The 20,564-nt window shown below is 44.6% G+C and overlaps 1 protein-coding gene across 5 annotated transcripts in view; it reads left to right on the forward strand.

The window, feature by feature from the left end:
- Positions 1-20,564, forward strand: part of SDF4 (stromal cell derived factor 4) — an 82,575-nt gene that overhangs the window by 24,514 nt on the left and 37,497 nt on the right. For all 5 annotated transcript variants that reach the window (XR_005778263.1, XM_040428302.1, XM_040428279.1 and 2 more), the window contains 3 exons: positions 2,196-2,332; positions 15,577-15,690; positions 17,014-17,172. Coding sequence is in view for 4 of the 5 variants with exons in the window: in XM_040428302.1 (XP_040284236.1) it covers positions 2,196-2,332; positions 15,577-15,690; positions 17,014-17,172 (410 nt within the window). In the remaining variant the exon portion in view is untranslated. The remainder of the gene's footprint in view (positions 1-2,195; positions 2,333-15,576; positions 15,691-17,013; positions 17,173-20,564) is intronic.

Below are 20,564 nucleotides of genomic sequence, written 5' to 3' on the forward strand. Positions count from 1 at the left end.
GCGGATATCTGATTGGGGGAAAGAACAGCGTGCGTGAGGTGTGCCCACACAGCCCGCTGTCAGTCCACGGAGGCAGAAACTTCCACTGCCGACCAAATGTCACAAAATAGTCACCTGTTCTACAGAGAGGCAGATAGTGAAGCTTCAGCCCTGAGGACTGACTCACAGAGGAAGAGCATTTACATATTTATATCTGCTATGACGTTTCTTATGTAACCTCATATATGTTGTCTGATGTCTGAAATGTGCTGCGTGGGAGCTGTGGTCGGGTGTATGGGTAGGAGGGCAAATTGATGACTCTGCCTTTTTAACACGGTAAATTCTGTATTTTTGCACCTGAGGTGAAGAGTTGAAGATCCTGGACCTTGTATTTTACGTCCTGCCTCAGCGTAGTCCACACCGCATATTAGAAGTCTGCAGTGCCAGGAGTGTTTGTAGCCTTTTTGCTACCAGTGGCAAAAATGGAATAGATCCTGACCCCAGACATCAGGGTAGGCGCTGTCCGAGGCAAGTGTCTCACCTCATGGCTGGTGCAAGCCCGATCATCGGTGGAATTGGATTAAATGCAGGTGTAGATACCAGGGAAGGCCTTAAAAAGACAACCTGTCATCCTCATGAAATGTCTGTTTTAGTAAATACCCCGTAAAATAGACATAAACACTGCAGCTTCTTAATGTGCTACTTGTAATGTGCCTCTGTTATTCTTCCTGGAAAAATATCAGTAAGGCCTCATGCCACAAGGCCGTGTTCCGTGGCCGAGAGCGGTCCGTGGTAACACGGCCTGAATCCTGTTGAGCAGGAGCGCACGGCATCATTGGTTGCTATGACGCCGTGCGCTTCATGCTGCCGCAGATGTACAATATTACACTATACGAGTGTATTACTGTAGTGCAGCGGCGGCATGAAGCGCACGGCGTCATAGCAACCAATGACGCCGTGCGCTCCAGGCCTAAGGTTGGGTTCACACTTCAGTTATTTGGTCAGTAATTTCCATCAGTTATTCTAAGCCAAAACCAGGTTTGCGTCAAAAACACAGATCGGGTGCAGATCTTTCCATTACACCTTATCTCTGAGTAGGCTTCACTACTGGCTTTGGCTCACAATAACTGAAGCTGTGACTCTGCCTAATGCGACAACTGGGTGTTGTTATTCTCCCTGTCAAAGGTATTGTGTGTCCAAAGCCTGACACGGTCTGCGCTGATTGGATAGTGTCAGACTATGTAGAGACACAACCCAACTGCTAACGTCCAGTTGTCTATGTATTTTGAGGAGGGATAACAGAGGGACTGTTTGATAGGTTGTAGTCCCAGAAATCCCTAGACCCTGGTACATCAGTGAGGTTGTCATATCCCACCACAGACTGAAAGGAGAGGTGGCTGCCTATGTGCAAGCACTTTCTTTCTGTAACTCAGAGTTGAATACCACGGCCAGGTGGTCACTCCATTCTGTCTGCAGCGGGACATTGGAGCGCTGGTTTGGGGTCTTTCATTCTCTCCATTGATGAGGGTCTTGGGGTGCACTAACAAATATAGCCCATGTACAAGAGAAGCACTGTCAGTAAGTGTGTTTCTCCCATCCATTTAACGTATACAAAAAACGTATAGGTTAAACGGATGCCTCAGACTGATGCCATACAGCGCCATCCTTTCGTGAGTTTCATTGTAAAAAAAAATCCTAAATTTTTATTTTTTTTTATAACCGGACTGTGCAGATTTTTTTTTTTTTTTTTTTTAAACGGAGGCAAAAAAAAGTGATGTGAACCCACCCTAAGTGCTCCAGGATTGCATGCAAACATAGATGAGTGCCAAGACTTAGTGGTTATCCAATTTCTCAAGCCCCCCACATATGCCGGGCCCCTCACCGGTAATATACTTATCCCGCTCCCCGTGCCGCTCCTAGTCTGCTGCTGTTTCCTGCGCACAGATGGGGAATCGGCCAATGGCAGGCGGGGACAGGGACGAGCCTCCCTAGCATCACCTGCGATGCTAGGGAGGCTCGTCCCTGGCCCCGCCTGCCACTGGCTGTTCCCCCCCGACACCGGATGTTGTCATTCGTGTGCAGAGAGAAGCTGCGGTGCCAGGAGCGGGGTAAGTATATTACCCGTGAGGGGCCCGACACATGCCGGCGGCTGTTTGAGAAGTTGAATAACCCCTACAGTGTAAACATGTCCTCACACTTGCTTCCTTTTCTTTAAGGGTGGACAGGAACAAGGACAAACAAATCAGTGCACAAGAAATGCAGCGCTGGATCATGGAGAAGACTGAGGAGCATTTCCAGGAGGCCGTTCAGGAGAACAAGCTACATTTCCGGGCTGTAGATCCAGACAACGATGGTAAGCAATGACCCTCAACTGTCCCCTTACAGACAGTCCTAAATCAGTGCTGGATATCAACCATTCCTGATTGGACGGTAATCTGTAAGAACTTCTATTTGGTTGCTCAGTCTTCTGAATTGTGAGTGTGATCCCCAGCTGTGTTACAGATACTAGTGCTGGATTATCAGTGAAGGTGAAGGAATCTATATAGAGCTGTGATGGCGAACCTTTTATAGACAGAGTGCCAAAACACTACCTATTTATTGCAAAGTGCCAACATGGCAATTTAACCTGAATACTACAGTCGAGTATATTCAGTATATCTTCATGTAGTATAATAGCCTGCCTACATTCAGTGCACTACCTGGGCTGTTCATAGAGCACCCTGCGCTGATAAATGGCAGGATAAGTCTAAGGCATACTGGCACACCATACACTTTTTCCAGGGTGCAGGTGCCCACAAAGAGGGCTCTGAGTGCCGCCTCTGGCACCCGTGCCATAGGTTCGCCACCACTGATATAGAGTAATAATGTATAGCAATCCAGTAGGTTAGATGCCGGTTGTGAAAGCCTAGGGGCATTGGCTGCCAGGATGCCTTTGATATTCTTATACATAATATGTGGGGAAATGGCAGTTTACTGGGATTTTAGTGAAGCTGACTCATTATGACTTATTATGCCCACTCCTGGGTGCTGCCTCAGTTTAAGGGCCTAAAGGGATTCTGTCACCAGGATTTTACTTACTGAGCTGTTAACATGACCACATCAGTCTCCATGATTTATATTACAATTAGGGATCGACTGATTTATCTGTTTAACTGATATTCAGGATTTTGAACGTTATCGGTATCGGCATCTATTTTGCTGATATACCGATAACGTATGGGGAACAAGGATCGCGCTGCTGTCAGCGCTCTCCGTGTTCCCTTAGCAGCACAGGGGAGAAGGAAGCAGCGTCTCCCTCCCCCTGTGCTGCTGCCAATTAGAGGGGAGGGGCTGTGGTCCCTGCGCCACCAATGAAGAGAACTCATTCATTCATATACAGGAGGCGGAGCTGCTGGCTGCGGAATCCACATAGCCGGCTCCCGACCTCTATGGACGGTAGCTGGGATCTGCGTTAGTTAACCCCTCAGGTGCCGCGGATCGCAGGCTATGTGATTCTGCAGCCCAGCTCCCACCTCCTGTACGATTGATTTATGAGAGAGAGTATCTTCAATTGGTGGCGCAGTGCGCCCCCCCCCCCCAGTATTAATCATTGGTGGCAGTGGCCACAGGGTCCCCTCTCCCCTCCTCCTCAGTGGAAGTTTTGATCGAGTCCCAGCAGTGTAAGCCTGGGGATCCGAATCAGTTACAATGGCAGCCATGGACGCTACTGAAGCCTGGCTGCCAAAGTCGGCTCCCTGCTGCTGTGTGCACAGAGCAGCAGGGACAGTGTGAGCTCCTATTCACCCTGATAGAGATCTATCGGGGTGAATAGGACAAGGGTTCTAGTCTCTAAGGGGGCTAATAGTAAAAAAAAAACAAAAAAAAAACACACCAAAATATTAATTATGAATGAAAAAAAACCTACACGTTAACAATAAACATGTTCATTTTCAGCAGATTTGTGCTAGGAATTTAAAATTTCTTTCAAAAATGAAAATTCACAGAATATTGGTAAAATTATCGGCTAGCGGCCTGAAAGTTCATAGATTATCGTATCGGTCCCTAAAAAATCAATATCTGCCGATGCCTAATTACAATATACTAGTATTACTGCCCTGTCTTGTAATTTGTCTATAAAATTGCTTTTATTAATATGCAAATTACCTAAATAAGGAGCCCAAGGGGCTGTCCCTCTGTCCGTTGGAGCCCAGCTGCACCCCTTCTGCTTGAGCCCTTACACTGCCCCACTGCTAATTTATTCACTCCTCATCGCCGACCTCATGCCTGGTACGCCGTAATCTCGCGCATGCGCTGTGGATAGACACAGGGCAGTAATATTAGTATATTGTAATATAAATCATGGAGACTGATGTGGTCATGTTAACAGCTCAGTAAGTGAAATCCTGGTGACAGAATCCCTTTAAGTCAAGAATCATTTTTAAATCCAAAAGTAATTAACTTTTTTTTCTCTAGCATGAAATTCGCTATTTAAAAAAAAAAAAAAAAAAAAAAAATTCCCCATGTGCCCCCTTGGTGCTATTGGGAGCAAAGTCTGGACAGAATCGGTCTCCTTCCCCCTCTTGCAGCTGGCAATATAATACTTTCTTTCACCCCTGCATAAGGCGTTTTCTCAGCTATATTGCCATGCAACTGCAGAGGCTTTGCTCTTTCTTGGACAAACAGGCAGAAAGCCATTTCTATTATCTGCAGTGATCTGAAGAGCACTATACAGAGACCTGGCTGACTGAGACTGCTTGTCCGCTAGCACATCGGCTTATGTGAACGTGCACATTGCTATATTCTTTAACCCACCAGGTGACGCCATACTTTGTAAGAAAATGTCATCGCTAGGGATGAGTGAATCATAGTAACATAGTACATAGCTGAAAAAAGACGTCTGTCCATCCAGTTGGTCCCGAGGAAGGCAAAAAAAAAAACTAGGGTAGAAGCCAATTTTCCTCACTTTAGGGGCAAAAATTCTTCCCGGCTCCAATCAGGCAATCGGAATAACTCCCTGGATCAACGACCCCTCTCTAGTAGCTATAGCCTGTAATATTATTCCACTCCAGAAATACATCCAGGCCCCTCTTGAACTCTTTTATTGTACTCACCATCACCACCTCCTCAGGCAGAGAGTTCCTTAGTCTCACTGCTCTTACCGTAAAGAATACTCTTCTATGTTAGTGTACAAACCTTCTTTCCTCCAGACGCAGATGATGTGCCCTTGTCACAGTCCTGGGGATAAATAGATGATGGGAGAGAAATCTGTACTGACCCCCGATATATTTATACATATTAATTAGATCTCCCCTCAGTCGTCTTTTTTCTAACGTGAATAACCCTAATGTTGATAATCTTTCAGGGTACTGTAGTTGCCCCCATTCCAGTTTTTACTTTAGTTGCCCTCCTTTGAACCCTCTCCAGCTCTGCTATGTCTGCCTTGTTCACAGGAGGCCCAGAACTGTACACAGTACTCCATGTGTGGTCTGACTAATGATTTGTAAAGTGGTAGGACTATGTTCTCATCATGGGCATCTATGCCCCTTTTGATGCAACCTATTATCTTATTGGCCTTGGCAGCAGCTGCCTGACACTGGTTTCTACAGCTTAGGCCGAGTTCACATCAGCGTTCAGCCTTTCCGTTCTCCTGCTCAGTTATAGGAGCAGGAGAACGGAAAGGACGGATTTGGCACATAACTGAGCCGAACGGAGCCTACGGACCCCATAGACTATAATGGGGTCCGTTAGGTTTCCGCTCAGAAGATGATTTTGGAGCGGAGACAAAAGTCCTGCATGCACAACTTTTGTCTCTGCTCCAAAATAATCTTCTGAGCGGAAACCTAACGGACCCCATTATAGTCTATGGGGTCCGTAGGCTCCGTTCGGCTCAGTTATGTGCCGAATCCGTCCTTTCCGTTCTCCTGTTCCTATAACGGAGCAGGAGAACGGAGAGGCTGAACGCTGATGTGAACTAAGCCTAAGTTATTTTACATGTCAGTGTTAAACCTCTTTCACACGAGTGTGACAGATTGGCCACAGATGCGTTCAGGGTGCGTTCAGTGAAACTCGCACCATTTAGCAAGCAAGTTCAGTCAGTTTTGTCTGCAATTGGGTTCAATTGTTCAGGATTTCCGTGCAGGTGCAATGCGCTTTGATGTGTTTTTCACGCGCGTGATAAAAAACAGAAGGTTTACAAACAACATGGCAACCATCGGTGAAAAAACGCATCGCACCCGCACTTGCTTGCGTATGCAATGCGTTTTTCACTGAAGCCCTATTCACCTCTATGGGGCCCAGGGCTGCGTGAAAATCGACAGAATATAGAACCTGCTGCGTTTTTCACGCAACGCAGAACTGATGCATGAAAAAAAACCGCTCATGTACACAGACTCATTGAAATGAATGGGTCAGGATTCAGTGCGGGTGCTATGCGTTGATGTCACGCATTGCACCCATGCGGAAAACTCGCTCGTGTGAAAGGGGCCTTACCCAGTGTTTTACCATTTAGTATGTACGGGTGACTTGCATTATTCCTTCCTATGTGTATAACCTTACATTTGTCAGTGTTGAACCTCATCTGCCACTTCTCTGCCCAAGCCTCCAATCTATCCAGATCCATCTGTAGCAGTATACTGTCCTCTTCAGTGTTAATTACTTTACACAGTTTAGTGTCATCTGCAAAAAAAATCTATTTTACTGTGCAAGCCTTCTACAAGATCATTAATAAATATATTGAAGAGAATAGGGCCCAATACTGACCCCTGAGGTACCCCACCAGTGACAGTGACCCAATCTGAGTGTGTACCGTTAATAACCACCCTCTGTTTTCTATCCCTCAGCCAGTTACTTACCCACATAGACATTTTCTCCCAGTCCAAGCATTCTCATTTTATATACTAACCTTTTATGTGGTACAGTGTCAAATGCTTTTTAGAAGTCCAGATATACGACATCCATTAATTTGCCGCGGTCAAGTTTAGAACTTACCTCCCTATAGAAGCTAATTAAATTAGTTTGACATGACTGATCCATGCTGATATGGCATTATTTGCTTATTTTTCTTGAGGTACTCCAATATAGTATCTCTTAGAAAACCTTCAATCAGTTTACCCACGACAGATGTTAAACTTACCAGCCTATAGTTTGCGGGCTCTGTTGTTGGACCCTTTTTGAATATTGCCACCACATTTGCTATGCGCCAATCCTGTGGAACACTCCCTGTCAGTATAGAGTCCGCAAATATCAGAAATAAGGGTCTGGGTATGACATTACTTAATTCTTAGGATACGGGGGTGTATGCCATCTGGTCCTGGCAATTTGTCTATTTTAATCTTTTTATGATGCCGATGTACTTCCTGGGACAGACAGGGCACTTTTAATGGGGAATTTACTTTTACATTCTGCATTTCATCTGACAGTTTATTTTCTCAGTGACTTCAGCGGAGAAAAAAAATATTTAATAGCTTTGCTTTCTCCTCATTGCTCTCTGCAACTCCCCCCTCATCACTCTGTAAAGGGCCGACACCTAAAGATTTATACTTTTTACCATTTATATAATTGAACATTTTGGGGTTAGTTTTGCTCTCTTTGGCAATTAATCTCTCGGTCTCTAGTTTGGCTGCTTTTATTTGTGTTTTTTTTACATATTTTATTTTTTCCCTTTATAGTTTTTCAGTGCTTCCTCACTACCCTCCTGTTTTAGTGATTTTAAATGCTTCTTTTTTCTCATTTATTGCTTTCTTTACAGTTCTATTTATGCATAGTTTTTTTTCTTGTTCCTTAACCTTTTATTCCCATAAGGTATGTACCGCTCACAATTAGATTTTAGGATGCTTTTAAAAATATCCCATTTTGTGGCTGTATTTTTATTTTTGAGGACTTGTTCCCAGTTAGGGCTCTTTCACACTTGCGTTTAGGGATCGACCGATATTGATTTTTTAGGGCCGATACCGATACCGATAATTTGTGAACTTTCAGGCCGATAGCCGATAATTTATACCGATATTCTGGGAATTTTCATTTTTGAGAAAAAAAAAAATTCCTACACAAATCTGCTGAAAATTAATATGTTTATTGTTAATGTGTATTTTTTTTTTATAAATCTTTTTTCATTTATACTTAATATTTTTGTGTTTTTTTTTTTTACTAACTTTTAACCCCCTTAGGGACTAGAACCTTTGTCCTATTCACCCTGATAGATCTCTATCAGGGTGAATAGGATCTCACACTGTCCCTGCTGCTCTGTGCATAGTGCACACAGCAGCATGGAGCTGAACATGGCAGCCAGGGCTTCAATAGCATCCTGGCTGCCATGGTAACCGATCGGAGCCCCAGGCTTACACAGCTGGGGCTCCGATCGGAGGAGCAGGGGAGAGGGGATCCTGTGGCCACTGCCACCAATGATTAATACTAGGTGGGGGGGGGGGGGGGGGGGGGGGCGCACTGCGCCACCAATGTTTTTACTATTGGCCGGGATTGGGATGGGGGGCGCACTGCGCCACCAATGATTAATTCTGGGGGCTTGGGGGCGCACTGCGCCACCAATGAAGATAAGTCTCTCGATCATTCATATACAGGAGGCGGGAGCTGGCTGCAGAATCACATAGCCGGCTCCCGACCTCTATCAGCGGTAGCTGCGATCCGCGGCACCTGAGGAGGTTAACTACCGCGGACCGCAGCTATCGCTCATAGAGGTCGGGAGCCGGCTAGGTGATTCTGCAGCCAGCTCCCGCCTCCTGTGTATGAATGAATGAGAGGCTTATCTTCATTGGTGGCACAGCGGCCACAGCCCCTCCCTCCTCTTATGTTCTATCCCCTCATTGGCAGCAGCGGCAGCACAGGGGGAGGAGACACTGCTTCCTTCTCCCCTGTGCTGCGGAGGGAACACAGAGAGCGCTGAGAGCAGCGCGATCTGTGTTCCCAATACGTTATCGGTATATCGGCAAAAATAGATGCCGATACCGATAACGTTCAAAATCCTCAATATCGGCCAAACCGATAATCGGTCGACTCCTACTTGCGTTGTCGGATCCGGCGTGCACTCCACTTGCCGGAATACACTCCGATCCGGAAAAACACAAGATACTGAAAGCATTTGAAGACGGAACCGTCTTCAAAATGCTTTCAGTGTTTACTATGGCAGCCAGGACGCATTTAGGTCCTGGTTGCCATAGTAGGAGCGGGGAGCGGGGGAGCGGTATACTTACAGTTCGTGCGGCTCCCGGGGCGCTCCAGATGGACAACAGAGGCGGCCCCATGCGCATTGATGACGTGATCCAATGCGAATCACATGATCCGTGTGCTTGGGGGCCCCTGACGTCACTCTGGTGCGCCCGGGGAGCCGCACGGACGTAAGTATGCTGCTCCCCCCGCTCCCCCGCTACACTTTACCATGGCTGCCAGGACTTTAGCGTCCCGGCTGCCATGGTAACCATTCTGAAAAAGCTAAATGTCGGCTCCGGCAATGCGCCGAAACGACGTTTAGCTTAAGGCCGGATCCGGATCAATGCCTTTCAATGGGCATTAATTCCGGATCCGGCCTTGCGGCAAGTGTTCCGGATTTTTGGCCGAGCAAAAAGGCGCAGCATGCTGCGGTATTTTCTCCGGCCAAAAAAACGTTCCGTTCCGGAACTGAAGACATCCTGATGCATCCTGAACGGATTTCACTCCATTCAGAATGCATGGGGATAATCCTGATCAGTATTCTTCCGGCATAGAGCCCCGACGACGGAACTCTATGCCGGAAGACAAGAACGCAGGTGTGAAAGAGCCCTAAGTTAGGCCTATGGCCTCCCTTAGTTGGCAAAATTTAGCTTTTTTGAAGTTTGGTATTTTTGTTCCTCCCTAAAGAAACTATCTTTTGAATGACAATTGGATTGTTATTCCTTTATGGTCACTATTTCCCAGGTGTCCCCCAACCTGCACGTCTGTTGTTTTGTCAGGTCTATTGGTTAATACTAAGTCTAGTGTGGCCGTCCCTCTTGTCGGGTCCTAAACCAGTTGGGAAAGGTAATTGTCTTTTGATTTATTGCCAAGAACCTGTTTCCTTTATGAGATGTACAGCTTTTAGTTTCCCAGTCTATATCTGGGATGTTGAAGTCCCCCATAATAATAACCACCTCATTATGATTTGCCGCCTCGTCTATCTGGTTTAGTAGTAGTAGTAGATTTTCTATGGACTCTCGTATATTAGGTGGTTTATAATAAACTCCTATTAATATTTTATTATAGTTTTTTTCCTCCATGTATTTCTACCCACAGTGACTCCACATGTTCATGTCCCTCACTTATATCTTCCCGGACTGTGGGCTTTAGACAGGACTTTACATAAAGGCAGACCCCTCTCTTTCTCCCTATTTTGGTGATTCTTTCTAAACAGACTGTAGCCTTGTACATTAACTGCTAAGTCATAGCTATCATCCAGCCATGTCTCAGTTATTCCCACTATGTCATAGTCCTCCACACATATAACCAATTCCAGTTCCCCAGTTTTATTAGTCAGGCTTCTGGCATTAGTATACATACAATTAAGAGGTTTATGTATATTTTTTACCCTACACCTTTCCTTCTGTTACCCTCCCTAATCTCCCGCTGCCTTTCTTGTGTGGCTCGTGGTACCGGTAGTATTTCGGAAAACACTACCTTTGAAGTCCTTGCCTTAAGCTTGTGACCTAAATCCCTAAAATCATTTTTAAGTTGGCTCAACCTACCTCTAACTTTGTCATTGGTTGTGATATGGACCATGACCGCTGGATCTTCTGCAGCCCCTCCCAGTAATCTGTCAACCTGATCCGCGATGTGTCGAACTCGAGCGCCAGGAAGACAACACACTGTTCGAAGATCCCGGTCTTTGTGACAGATCGCCCTATCTGTACCCTATCTGTCCCACTACCAGCACCTGTCTGGCCTGCCCTGCTCTCCTGGTCCCCCTGCTTACTGGAGCTGACATTCCCCTGACTGGCAGAAGAAGTGTCTTGCTGCCGCAGTGCTCTCCCTGAACGGACATCCCCCTCATTTGCCAGGCTAGCAAACTTGTTGGGGTGTGTCAGATCATAATCAATATGTAAGAATTCATTTGTCTCATTAAGCATAGTGCTACACCTGCTACAGGGTGATCCCAAAGCTGAGGATGCTTCTCCAGCCCCTTGATTGACAGGGCTGGACATCTCGTCTGGCCCGGAAAATCTCGCGCCTGCACCGCTGTCCTGAGTAGTCGCACAAGTGCAGAGGGTTTGCTTCTGCACCAACAACTGCTCTTGTGCCACTTACTTGGAACAGTGGCACAGACATGAGATTTTCCAGGCAAGATATCCAGTCCTGTCAATCAAGTGGCAGGGGGAGCCACCTCTGGGACTGGCACCTATCTCTAGAACAGAGCACTCAAAGTAAAGGAGAGTGGACCGCACATGCGCAGCCGCCCACCATCAAATTCTATTGGAGTGCCAAAAATAGGCAAGCGGCACACTCAGCTATTTTTGGAAGTCCCCTAGAATTAATGGGAATTGCACAGTGCAACCGAGGCTACCGCTCCATTCACTTTTATGGGGCTGATGGAAATATCTGAGCCAGCAGCTGTTTTCCGCACTCTCATATAGAAATGAATGGTGGGTGGCCACACATGTTTGGTCCTCCCTCCTTCACTTTATAGGCTCCACTCTAGAGATAAGTGCAAGTCCCACCTCTGTGACAAGCACCTGTAAGACATTGGTGGCATATCCAAGTGGTATGCAAAGAAAAAAAATACAATGCAACAACACTCAGAGTGTTGTTGCATTGTATTTTTTTTCTTTGCTCTGCAAACCAAATAAAGCATAAAAAAAGTACTCTGATGCTACTGCTACGCTTATTAGGTAAATTTGAGATTCTTGGCAAATACTTTTTGGTAGAAAATTATTTGGGCCCGTCTGCCACACATCAAGGCGATCTCTGTAAGACAGGAGCTCAACACTAAACTCTACCTGTTATGTGCCATGACGGCTACCATAAAATTCAGAGAGTGCAGGTTCCACATGCATGCTGGGCCCACTCTGATTTTTGGCCTTTTGGCACCAGGAGAGGTATGGAGTGGGCTCGGCATGCATTTTGGTACCTGCCTTCCCTGAATTTAACCCCTTTACGACTGCAATACGTTTATATACGTGATATTTGCACATGTCCCGTGCAGCTACCACGTGTATAAACGTCAAGCCAGCTCTTTAATCCAAGCGCTGCAAAACGCTTGGAATAAAGCTTCTGCCCCAGGCACTGCTGCTGTCACGGACCGCATACAGTGCAGTAATTCCGGCAAGGGACCAATCAGAGTGGTCCCTTGCCAACAATCGATCCGATTGGTTAGTCTGTACAGACTAACCAATCGGATTGCGGTAGTGTTAAAATGCCAGTTTCAGGCTCTGATCTGCGCTCAGGTCCTCGTGCCCCCCGATCTGTGCGCCTCCAAGCCCCCCTTGTCCCCGCCTGCCCCTTATGTAGTTCCCCCCGCTCCCATCCACATTCATGCAGCCTGCCCTGATGCGGTCCGCCCCCTCCCCGCCCCATTCATTCCTCCTGCCCCCGTTTGTGCTGCCTCCCTCAATGCTGGCTGTGCCTTCCCCTTTCCAGCGCTGCCTCCGATGCGGTTCTGTTCCCCTGCTGTTTGATGGCGGTGGCTCCATTCCTGTGCCACCGCCATCAGCAGAGAGTTTCAGCTCTATGCTGACACTCTGCTGTAACCCCTAAGATGCCGCGGTATCCATGGGGTTAATAGAGGGAGGGGGCTGTGATGGCAGCGCCCAATGGTTGCCATGGCAACCGGACGCTTTGCAAAAGCGTCCGCTGTTGCCACCTACAGGACATCTGATAGTATTATACTTTGCAATGCAAGAGCATTGCAAAGTATAGTACAGCCATCAGCACCACTGGATCTTCAAGATCCAAGAGGGACTTAATAAAAAAAAGAAAGTGAAAATAATAAAAGTAAAAATAAAAAATGCAAATTAAAAAAATTAATTGCCTTTTTCTATAAAAAAGGAAAAAACTTAAATAAAATATACACATTAGGTGTCACTGCGTCCGTAACGACCATCTCTATAAATATATTACATGATAGACCCCGTCTGATAAACATACATACCATAAAAAAATAAAAACTGTAAAAAAGCCAGTTTTGTCACCTTACATCACAAAAAGTGCAACACCAACCGATCAAAAAGGTGTATATCAAACAAAATGGTACCAATAAAACCATCACCTCATCCCGCCAAAAATTAGACCCTACATAAGAAAATAGCTCAAATATTTTTTTTTTTAAATAGTTTTTAGAACATTGGGACACTAAAACATAATTTTTTTTATTTCAAATATGCTATTATTGTGTTAAAGTGAAATAATAAAAAAAAGTATACATATTAGGTATCGCCGCATCTGTAATAACCTGCTCGATAAAAATATCACATGACCTAACCCCTCAGGTCAACACCGTAAAAAAAAAAAACACTGTGCAAAAAAGCCATTTTTGTCACCTTACATCACAAAAAGTGCAACAGCAAGCGATCAAAAAGGCTTATGACCCCCAAAATAGTACTTATAAAACAGTCACCTCATCCCGCAAAAAATGATGCCCTATTTAAGACAATCGCTTAAAAAATAAAAAAGCTATGGCTCTCAGACTATGGAGACACTAAAACATCATTTTTTTGGGTTTCAGAAATGCTATTATTGTGTAAAACTTAAATAAATAAGAAAAAGTATACATATTAGGTATTGCCACGTCCGTAACGATCTGCTCTATAAAACTGTCACATGACCTAACTCCTCAGATGAACGCTGTAAAAATAAATAAATGAAAACTGTTCCAAAACAGCCAATTTTTTGGTCACCTTGCCCCATAAAGTGTAATAATGAATGATCAAAAAATCCTATGTACCCAAAAATGGTACCAATAAAAACCAACACTTTCTGCAAAAAATGAGCCCCTGCACAAGACTATCGGCAGAAAAATAAAAAACATATGGCGTTCAGAAAATGGACACACAAAAACATAATTTCTTTTTCAAAAATACTTTATTATGTAAAACTGAAACAAACAAAGAAAGTAGACATTTGATATCATTACCTCCGGAACAACCTGCTCTATAAAAATAGCACATGATCTAACCTGTCAGATGAATCTTGGCACCTTATCCCCTAGTTTCCAAAATAGGGTCACTTTTTGGGAGTTTCTACTGTATGGGTGCATCAGGGGGGCTTCAAATGGGACATGGCATCTAAAACCAGTCCAGCAAAATCTGCCTTCCAAAAACCGTATGGCATTCCTTTTCTTCTGCGCCCTGCCGTGTGCCCTTACATCAGTTTACGACCACGTGGGGTGTTTCTGTAAATCGCGGAATCCGGGTAATAAAATATTGAGTATTGTTTGGCTGTTAACCCTCAATGTGTTAAAGAAAAAAATGTAATAAAATGGAAAATCTGCCAAAAAAGTGAAATTTAGAAATGTAATCTCCATTTACCTTTAATTCTTGTGGAACACCTAAAGGGTTAACAAAGTTAGTAAAATCAGTTTTGAGTAACTTGAGGGGTGTAGTTTCTACAATGGGGTCATTTATGGGGGTATCAACTATGTAGGTCCCACAAAGTGACTTCAGACCTGAACTGGTCCTTAAAAAGTGGGTTTTGGAAATTTTCTTAAAAATTTTAAGAATTGCTTCTAAACTTAGTATGCATGGTGCCATGGATGGGACTATGTAGTTCCAAGTGAAACCGACATTATGCATGCTGAGCGGACTCTTCTGGGAGGTTGAGTGGGCCCTAGGTCAATACAGAAGCACCAGGTGACATGTTTTTTGTAGAACATCTGCCTTGGTAACTGTCATATATATATATATATATATATATATATATATATATATATATATATATATATATATATATATATATATATATATATTAATTTGCTAGTTTATTAGAGCTAGGCATGTATACCTGAGTTAATCTGTCAATGATTGTCAAAAGATCTGTAATTGCCTTATAATAACAGCTTCCATTAATGTCCACTGCTCCCTTAAAAGACAGTTGCTAGGTCTCCAGCTAAGACAACAGACAGAGGGGCGGTCCTTCACACTGCATGGCTGCATTAGGCTTCAGAGTGAGGAGGCGTGTCTCTCAGTAATCCAATCTGATTGGCTGACAGGGAGTTGCTGGCTACAGCCAGTTTGTATGTGACCTGTGGGAATGCAGTTTTGGCCTCAGAGAACTGGCAGAGGAGCCATCTAGAGAAGGTCCTCATATTGTAAAGGTTTAAACAGCCGTAACTAAAGGAAAAACTCAAGGAAAACAGTGGTATGTGAAGAAACTAAAGATTGCTTTATGCATAATGCTGCTGCAGCAGTAACATGTGCTAAAATGGATTTTTTTGATGAAAACATGGCTGTTACACTTTAACTCTTTGTGTAGGTTACAATCATTGCCATATACATCCTGGAATTACTAATGCAACCTGTGGGCTTTCTTTATAGATTACTTGTAGCAAAATGATCTTCAAAAAATGGTTGAATTCTAGAGGTTCTGTATCATTATCACCACCCTTTCTCTGTAAGATGTTTATTGCACCTCACCGTGTTGCATTCATGTATTTTGATGATACAGGATATGTGTCCTGGGACGAGTACAAGATCAAGTTCCTGGCCAGCAAGGGCTTCAATGAAAAAGAGGTTGCTGAGAAAGTGAAGAACAATGAGGAGCTGAAGATCGACGAAGAAAGTAAGTTTCTCATGGTTTTGAACCTATAGTGTGATGGCACCTACAGGCCACAATGCAATACTACAATTTGGGATGAGTCAATCGACTTCGGATGAAACATCCGAAGTCGATTCGCATAAAACTTCGTTCTAATACTGTACGGAGCAGGAGCTCCGTATAGTATTAGAATGTTTTGGCTCCCATGAGCCAAAGTTATTGGTTAGTGGTACCTTGGAACCGAACCAGTTTTTTTTTTTTTTTACAGTACAAATTACTTCGTGCAATAACTTCATAAATTATCGCAAGACTTCACAAAGCAATAACTTCGGCTCATCGGAGCCTATACATTATATTACTGTACGGAGCTCCTGCTTTATAATAAAGAGAGTTTACCGCCATAGACATGTATGCAATTTCCATTGATTATGCTATAATTGTTAGGTGGTTCCCAACTTGTTGACCCTCAGCTATCTGGACAATGGGTCCCGTGATCTCATTTCGTGAGGTCAAGCTGCCTGTGTCTGGTTAGGTTTTGGATGGAGAGATGGAGGTGCACTCCTGTTGTTAGGATCCAAATTGCCAAACTTTTGCAGATGCAGTACCAGGCATAACTCATTGACATGTTTGGCACTTTGGAAAAAACACATATTGAAAACCATGAAGAAGTGTTACAGTAAATACTGTGGACCCTTGTGTAGCTTTATGTAACACAATCAATTAGCTTGATTGGTGGAAAATTCTCAGCTACTTCTGCACTAGGTTGGCTTATACTATTATCTGTTTGCAGGTGAGAGCCATTGCTATGCAACCCACCTTTGCAAAATAGGAGCGGCGCTGTGCAGTCAATGTCCACGCAGGAACTTTTTATCCAATATGGAGGCTGCATAATCCTGTTTCCAGTTGTCTGATGCTTTTCCTCTGAGTCCTGGTTGCCAGGTTTTTGATAAGTATGCAGGAGGACTTGAAGCTGGATCAGACAGCCCAATTCTGCCAGCGATTGTCGAGAAGGAAGTGTTTCTTCCCAGCAATCGCCTGCTCTCTAGCGGAGGAGACCACTGCTATTACATGCAGAGATCTCCTCCTCAGTATGGGGAGGATCCTTTGTTATGCCATCACTCTTTCCTATACTGAATCATTGTTTGCCGGCAGCAGATGGTGATTAGACACCATGATCTGCTGTCTGCAAGCGATAATTTTTAAACATGTCAAAAGTTTGCCCGATTGACGGCAGTATTACACTGCCAGATAATCACTAACGAGGTTGCTATAAACACTTGTTAGTAATCATCTGGCAGAAAATCTACAGGCTTAGTGATGCTTATCATCTTTTCTTTTCTCTTGCAGCACAGGAAGTACTTGAAAACCTTAAAGATCGCTGGTTTCAAGCCGACAACCCGCCAGCTGACCGCCTCCTGAACGAAGAGGAGTTCCTGTCTTTCCTGCACCCAGAACACAGCCGGGGGATGCTCAAATTCATGGTTAAAGAAATCATCCGTGACCTAGGTAAGAACGTGAATTAGGATTATTTTTAAAGGGGTCTCTGAGTGTTTAATACTGATGACCTTTCTTCAGGATAGGTGCAATGCAAACATGCATTCATAGTTAAAGGTTATGTACACCCTCGGAAGCAAATTTTATGATTGCATTTTACTTATTTTGGGCTAAAATAATTCCTTCAGTTGGTCTTCATTAAAAATATTGAGTTGTTCTGTCACAAAGAATTAACTCCAGCTAAACTGTGCCCATCATCTAATAAACCTTCTGTCTAAATTATTAAAAGATCATAAACCCTTATTTAAGCCACATTCTTAGCAGAAGATAGTAAGAACTGATCTATAATGAGTGTTTAGGTCAGAGATGAGACACAACAGAGTCAAAACACAGAGCAGGCTACTAGTAAATCTCAAGGCTGCACAGAGAAAGGGGCTCCAAATTTTTATCGGGCAGTCAAAACAGACAGATGCCCACCAAGGTTGCCGTATAAGAGCTGCTGTAAGGCCAGCCACTGGATCTCAAAGTGGTTCTGCAATAGTCCCTGCAGTGACCACCTGGACCATAAGAAACCTTCATCTTGGAGAAGGACTACATTCACACTCGCCTCTCATCATATCCAAGAGCGTCTACACTGGTGCCATGAGAGAGCCCATTGGCGGCATGAATAGCAAATGGTAGTGTTCAGTGATGAAAGCAGGTTCTGCCTTGGTACTAATGATGGCCTCATCAGAGTTCACAGGAAAGCTGGAGAGCACCTACTGCCATTATTCGTCGTGTGCAGACACACAGGACCAACACCAGGTGTCATGGCGTGGGAAGCTATTAGCTACCATGGTGGTTGCTATCTGATATTCATGGAGGGAACATTGACTAGCTTTCAATAAGTCCAGGACATCATGGACCAGTCCTGCTGACTGACTCTGGAGACATGGAGTTCTAATAAGATAACTCTCGCCCACACATTGCCCATGCTACACAACATGCTCTTCAGGGTCCAAGTTGAAAAAGCTTGGAAGGACATACCACAGGAGGATCTCCAGCAGTGAATAACCGTTACCATGCTAGTAGTATTAATGTGACCCTTCCCTAATGGCAGTGGCCTCTTTCAGCAGGGTTATGCGTCTTGCCACACAAAAAATATTGTGCTGGAATGTTTTGAGGAACATAGCAACCTTCTGATCTTTCAGGATCTGCTGCTAATGTCTTGGTACCAAATACCATAGGTCACCATAGAGAGGAGCTGTCGCCTCTCCCAACATGTCTGTTTTAGTGACTACTTCCATTCCCCATGTAATAACAATTCTGGAGCATTGATTCTGATAAATTTGTTGTGCGGTTCCTCTTTTATTCCTACTAGAAATGTATATATAAAGTAATAACTGGCAGTTACCAGTTGGTGGCTTGTCCCTGTACAGTCTTACACTGGTAGCACTGATTAGATAGTGCCAGACTGTGCAATGACCACCACCAACTGGTAACTCCCAGTTGTACCTGTAATTATAAATATTTAGCAGGAGTAATAGAGGAACAGCACAACTTGGAGCCATAAGAATTAATACTCCAGAAGTATTTCATGTGGAATACAATTATTTGCTCAGGAGTGCTGACAGGTCCTCTGAGGTTTTGTGGAGTCCACGTCTCAATGAGTGGGAGCTGCTTTGGTGGCACACGGGGCCTACGCAGTTTTAATGTTATGGCTGATCACTGTATTTGTTCAGCCATAGAACTAAGTGGAAAACCCCTTTAATATATCACTCAATGTTTACAGAGTATTTCTGTCTCATTTATACGGGTGTCATGTTCGTAACTCTGCAGGCGCTGGTGACTGGAAAGTGTGGCTCACCACATGTGCCTACCTTCTCTGACAGGTACAGCTTCGTCAGGCTCATCTTACCACAGGCTTACTGCTCATGGGGATGTGGTAACCAGTGCAGAGCGTTGCTTTTTGTACAGGTGGAAATGGTCCCCTTGAAGGGGGAGGGATCAGTTACTGTAATGTGCCAAACACTCAGCATTGCTTTTTCCCTTCTTAATGGTGCATGTCCCTAAAGTCTGAAACTGTCCGGTCAATGCACACACAGACTCGCCCAGTGAATTTATTCCTTCGTTTCCAGGTGGAATAATAGAGGGACCAGTCTATTTAACGGCTTGTGGGCAGCCAAACATCTTTAGATATCTGTTTGATCTGCATATAACTTTGAACAGACATTTCTAAATGTCCCTGCAGAGTCAGCAAGGCTATCATGGAGGAGAGGAGAGCTGATTGCTCAGTACACAGCACCTAAAACAACCTTTCGGTTCAAGAATGATTGACAATAACTCTGGCGTGAGCAGATCACATATGGTGCCCTCCTTTTCAGCTGCGGATACACCAGATCCCAGGTTCCTAGATAGCTGCATCCTTCTCAGACTACCCAGTGCACACTGTGCATTTGGTAGCCCAATACACTTCCTGCTGCCCTCGTATTGGCCAGCTATGCTCACATGAATAGTGTGTCCCGTTCGGGTGTGGGAGGAAAACCCCACACCGAGCATAGGAGGGAAAGGGGATACCAGAATAAGGCCTGGAAACTAGGGAAGGAGATGGAAACCTCCTAGTAAAACTCTAATCAAAGTCCTGACTAACTACCAGTATGAACAGACCCCAGAGGTAGGCGAGTTCATACACCGGAATACCTAGTGTCCTAACTCGCGTTATAGGACCCTGGTACTAATGTCAGGACTGAGACAACCTGTTCCTCCAAAAGGAAGGATGAACAGGAGTCTCCCTCAGTAGTGTTGAGCGAACTTGTGTTTTAAGTTCGGCGTCTAAAGTTCGAGTTCAGGTAATCGAAGTATCCCGTTATGGATTCTAAATTCCGTTATGGTCCATGGTAGCGGAATCCATAACGGGATACTTCGATAACCCGAACGTTAGACGCCGAACTTAAAACACAAGTTCGATCAACACTATCCCTCAGGCCTTAATACAAATGACAGGGAAATGCAACACACAAAATAAGGCCGGTCCGCATCCGAGCCGCAGTTTTTGTGGCTTAGGAGCGGACCCATTCACTTCAATGGGGCAGCAAAAGATGCAGACAGCACTCCATGTGCTGTCCGCATCCATTGCTCCGTTACGTAACCCCGCCCAAAAAAATATAACCAGTCCTATTTTTGTCAAGAATAGGTATTTCTACAATGGGCCGCATGTTCAGTTCCGCAAATTGCGGAAGGCACATGGGCGTCTTCCATGTTTTGCGGATCCGCAATTTGCGGACCGCAAAAAAACTAAACTGTCGTGTGCATGAGGCCTAACCCAAACAAAATGCAAAAGGGAAAGATAACACTTAACTTCAAGTGGCTGTGGCAGCACCAGGAACTCAGCTGAGATCCACACACCAGCAATCCACAACTGCAAC

Source organism: Bufo bufo, chromosome 1 (genome assembly GCF_905171765.1).
Source record: "Bufo bufo chromosome 1, aBufBuf1.1, whole genome shotgun sequence".
In the NCBI taxonomy this organism is placed as follows: domain Eukaryota; kingdom Metazoa; phylum Chordata; class Amphibia; order Anura; family Bufonidae; genus Bufo; species Bufo bufo.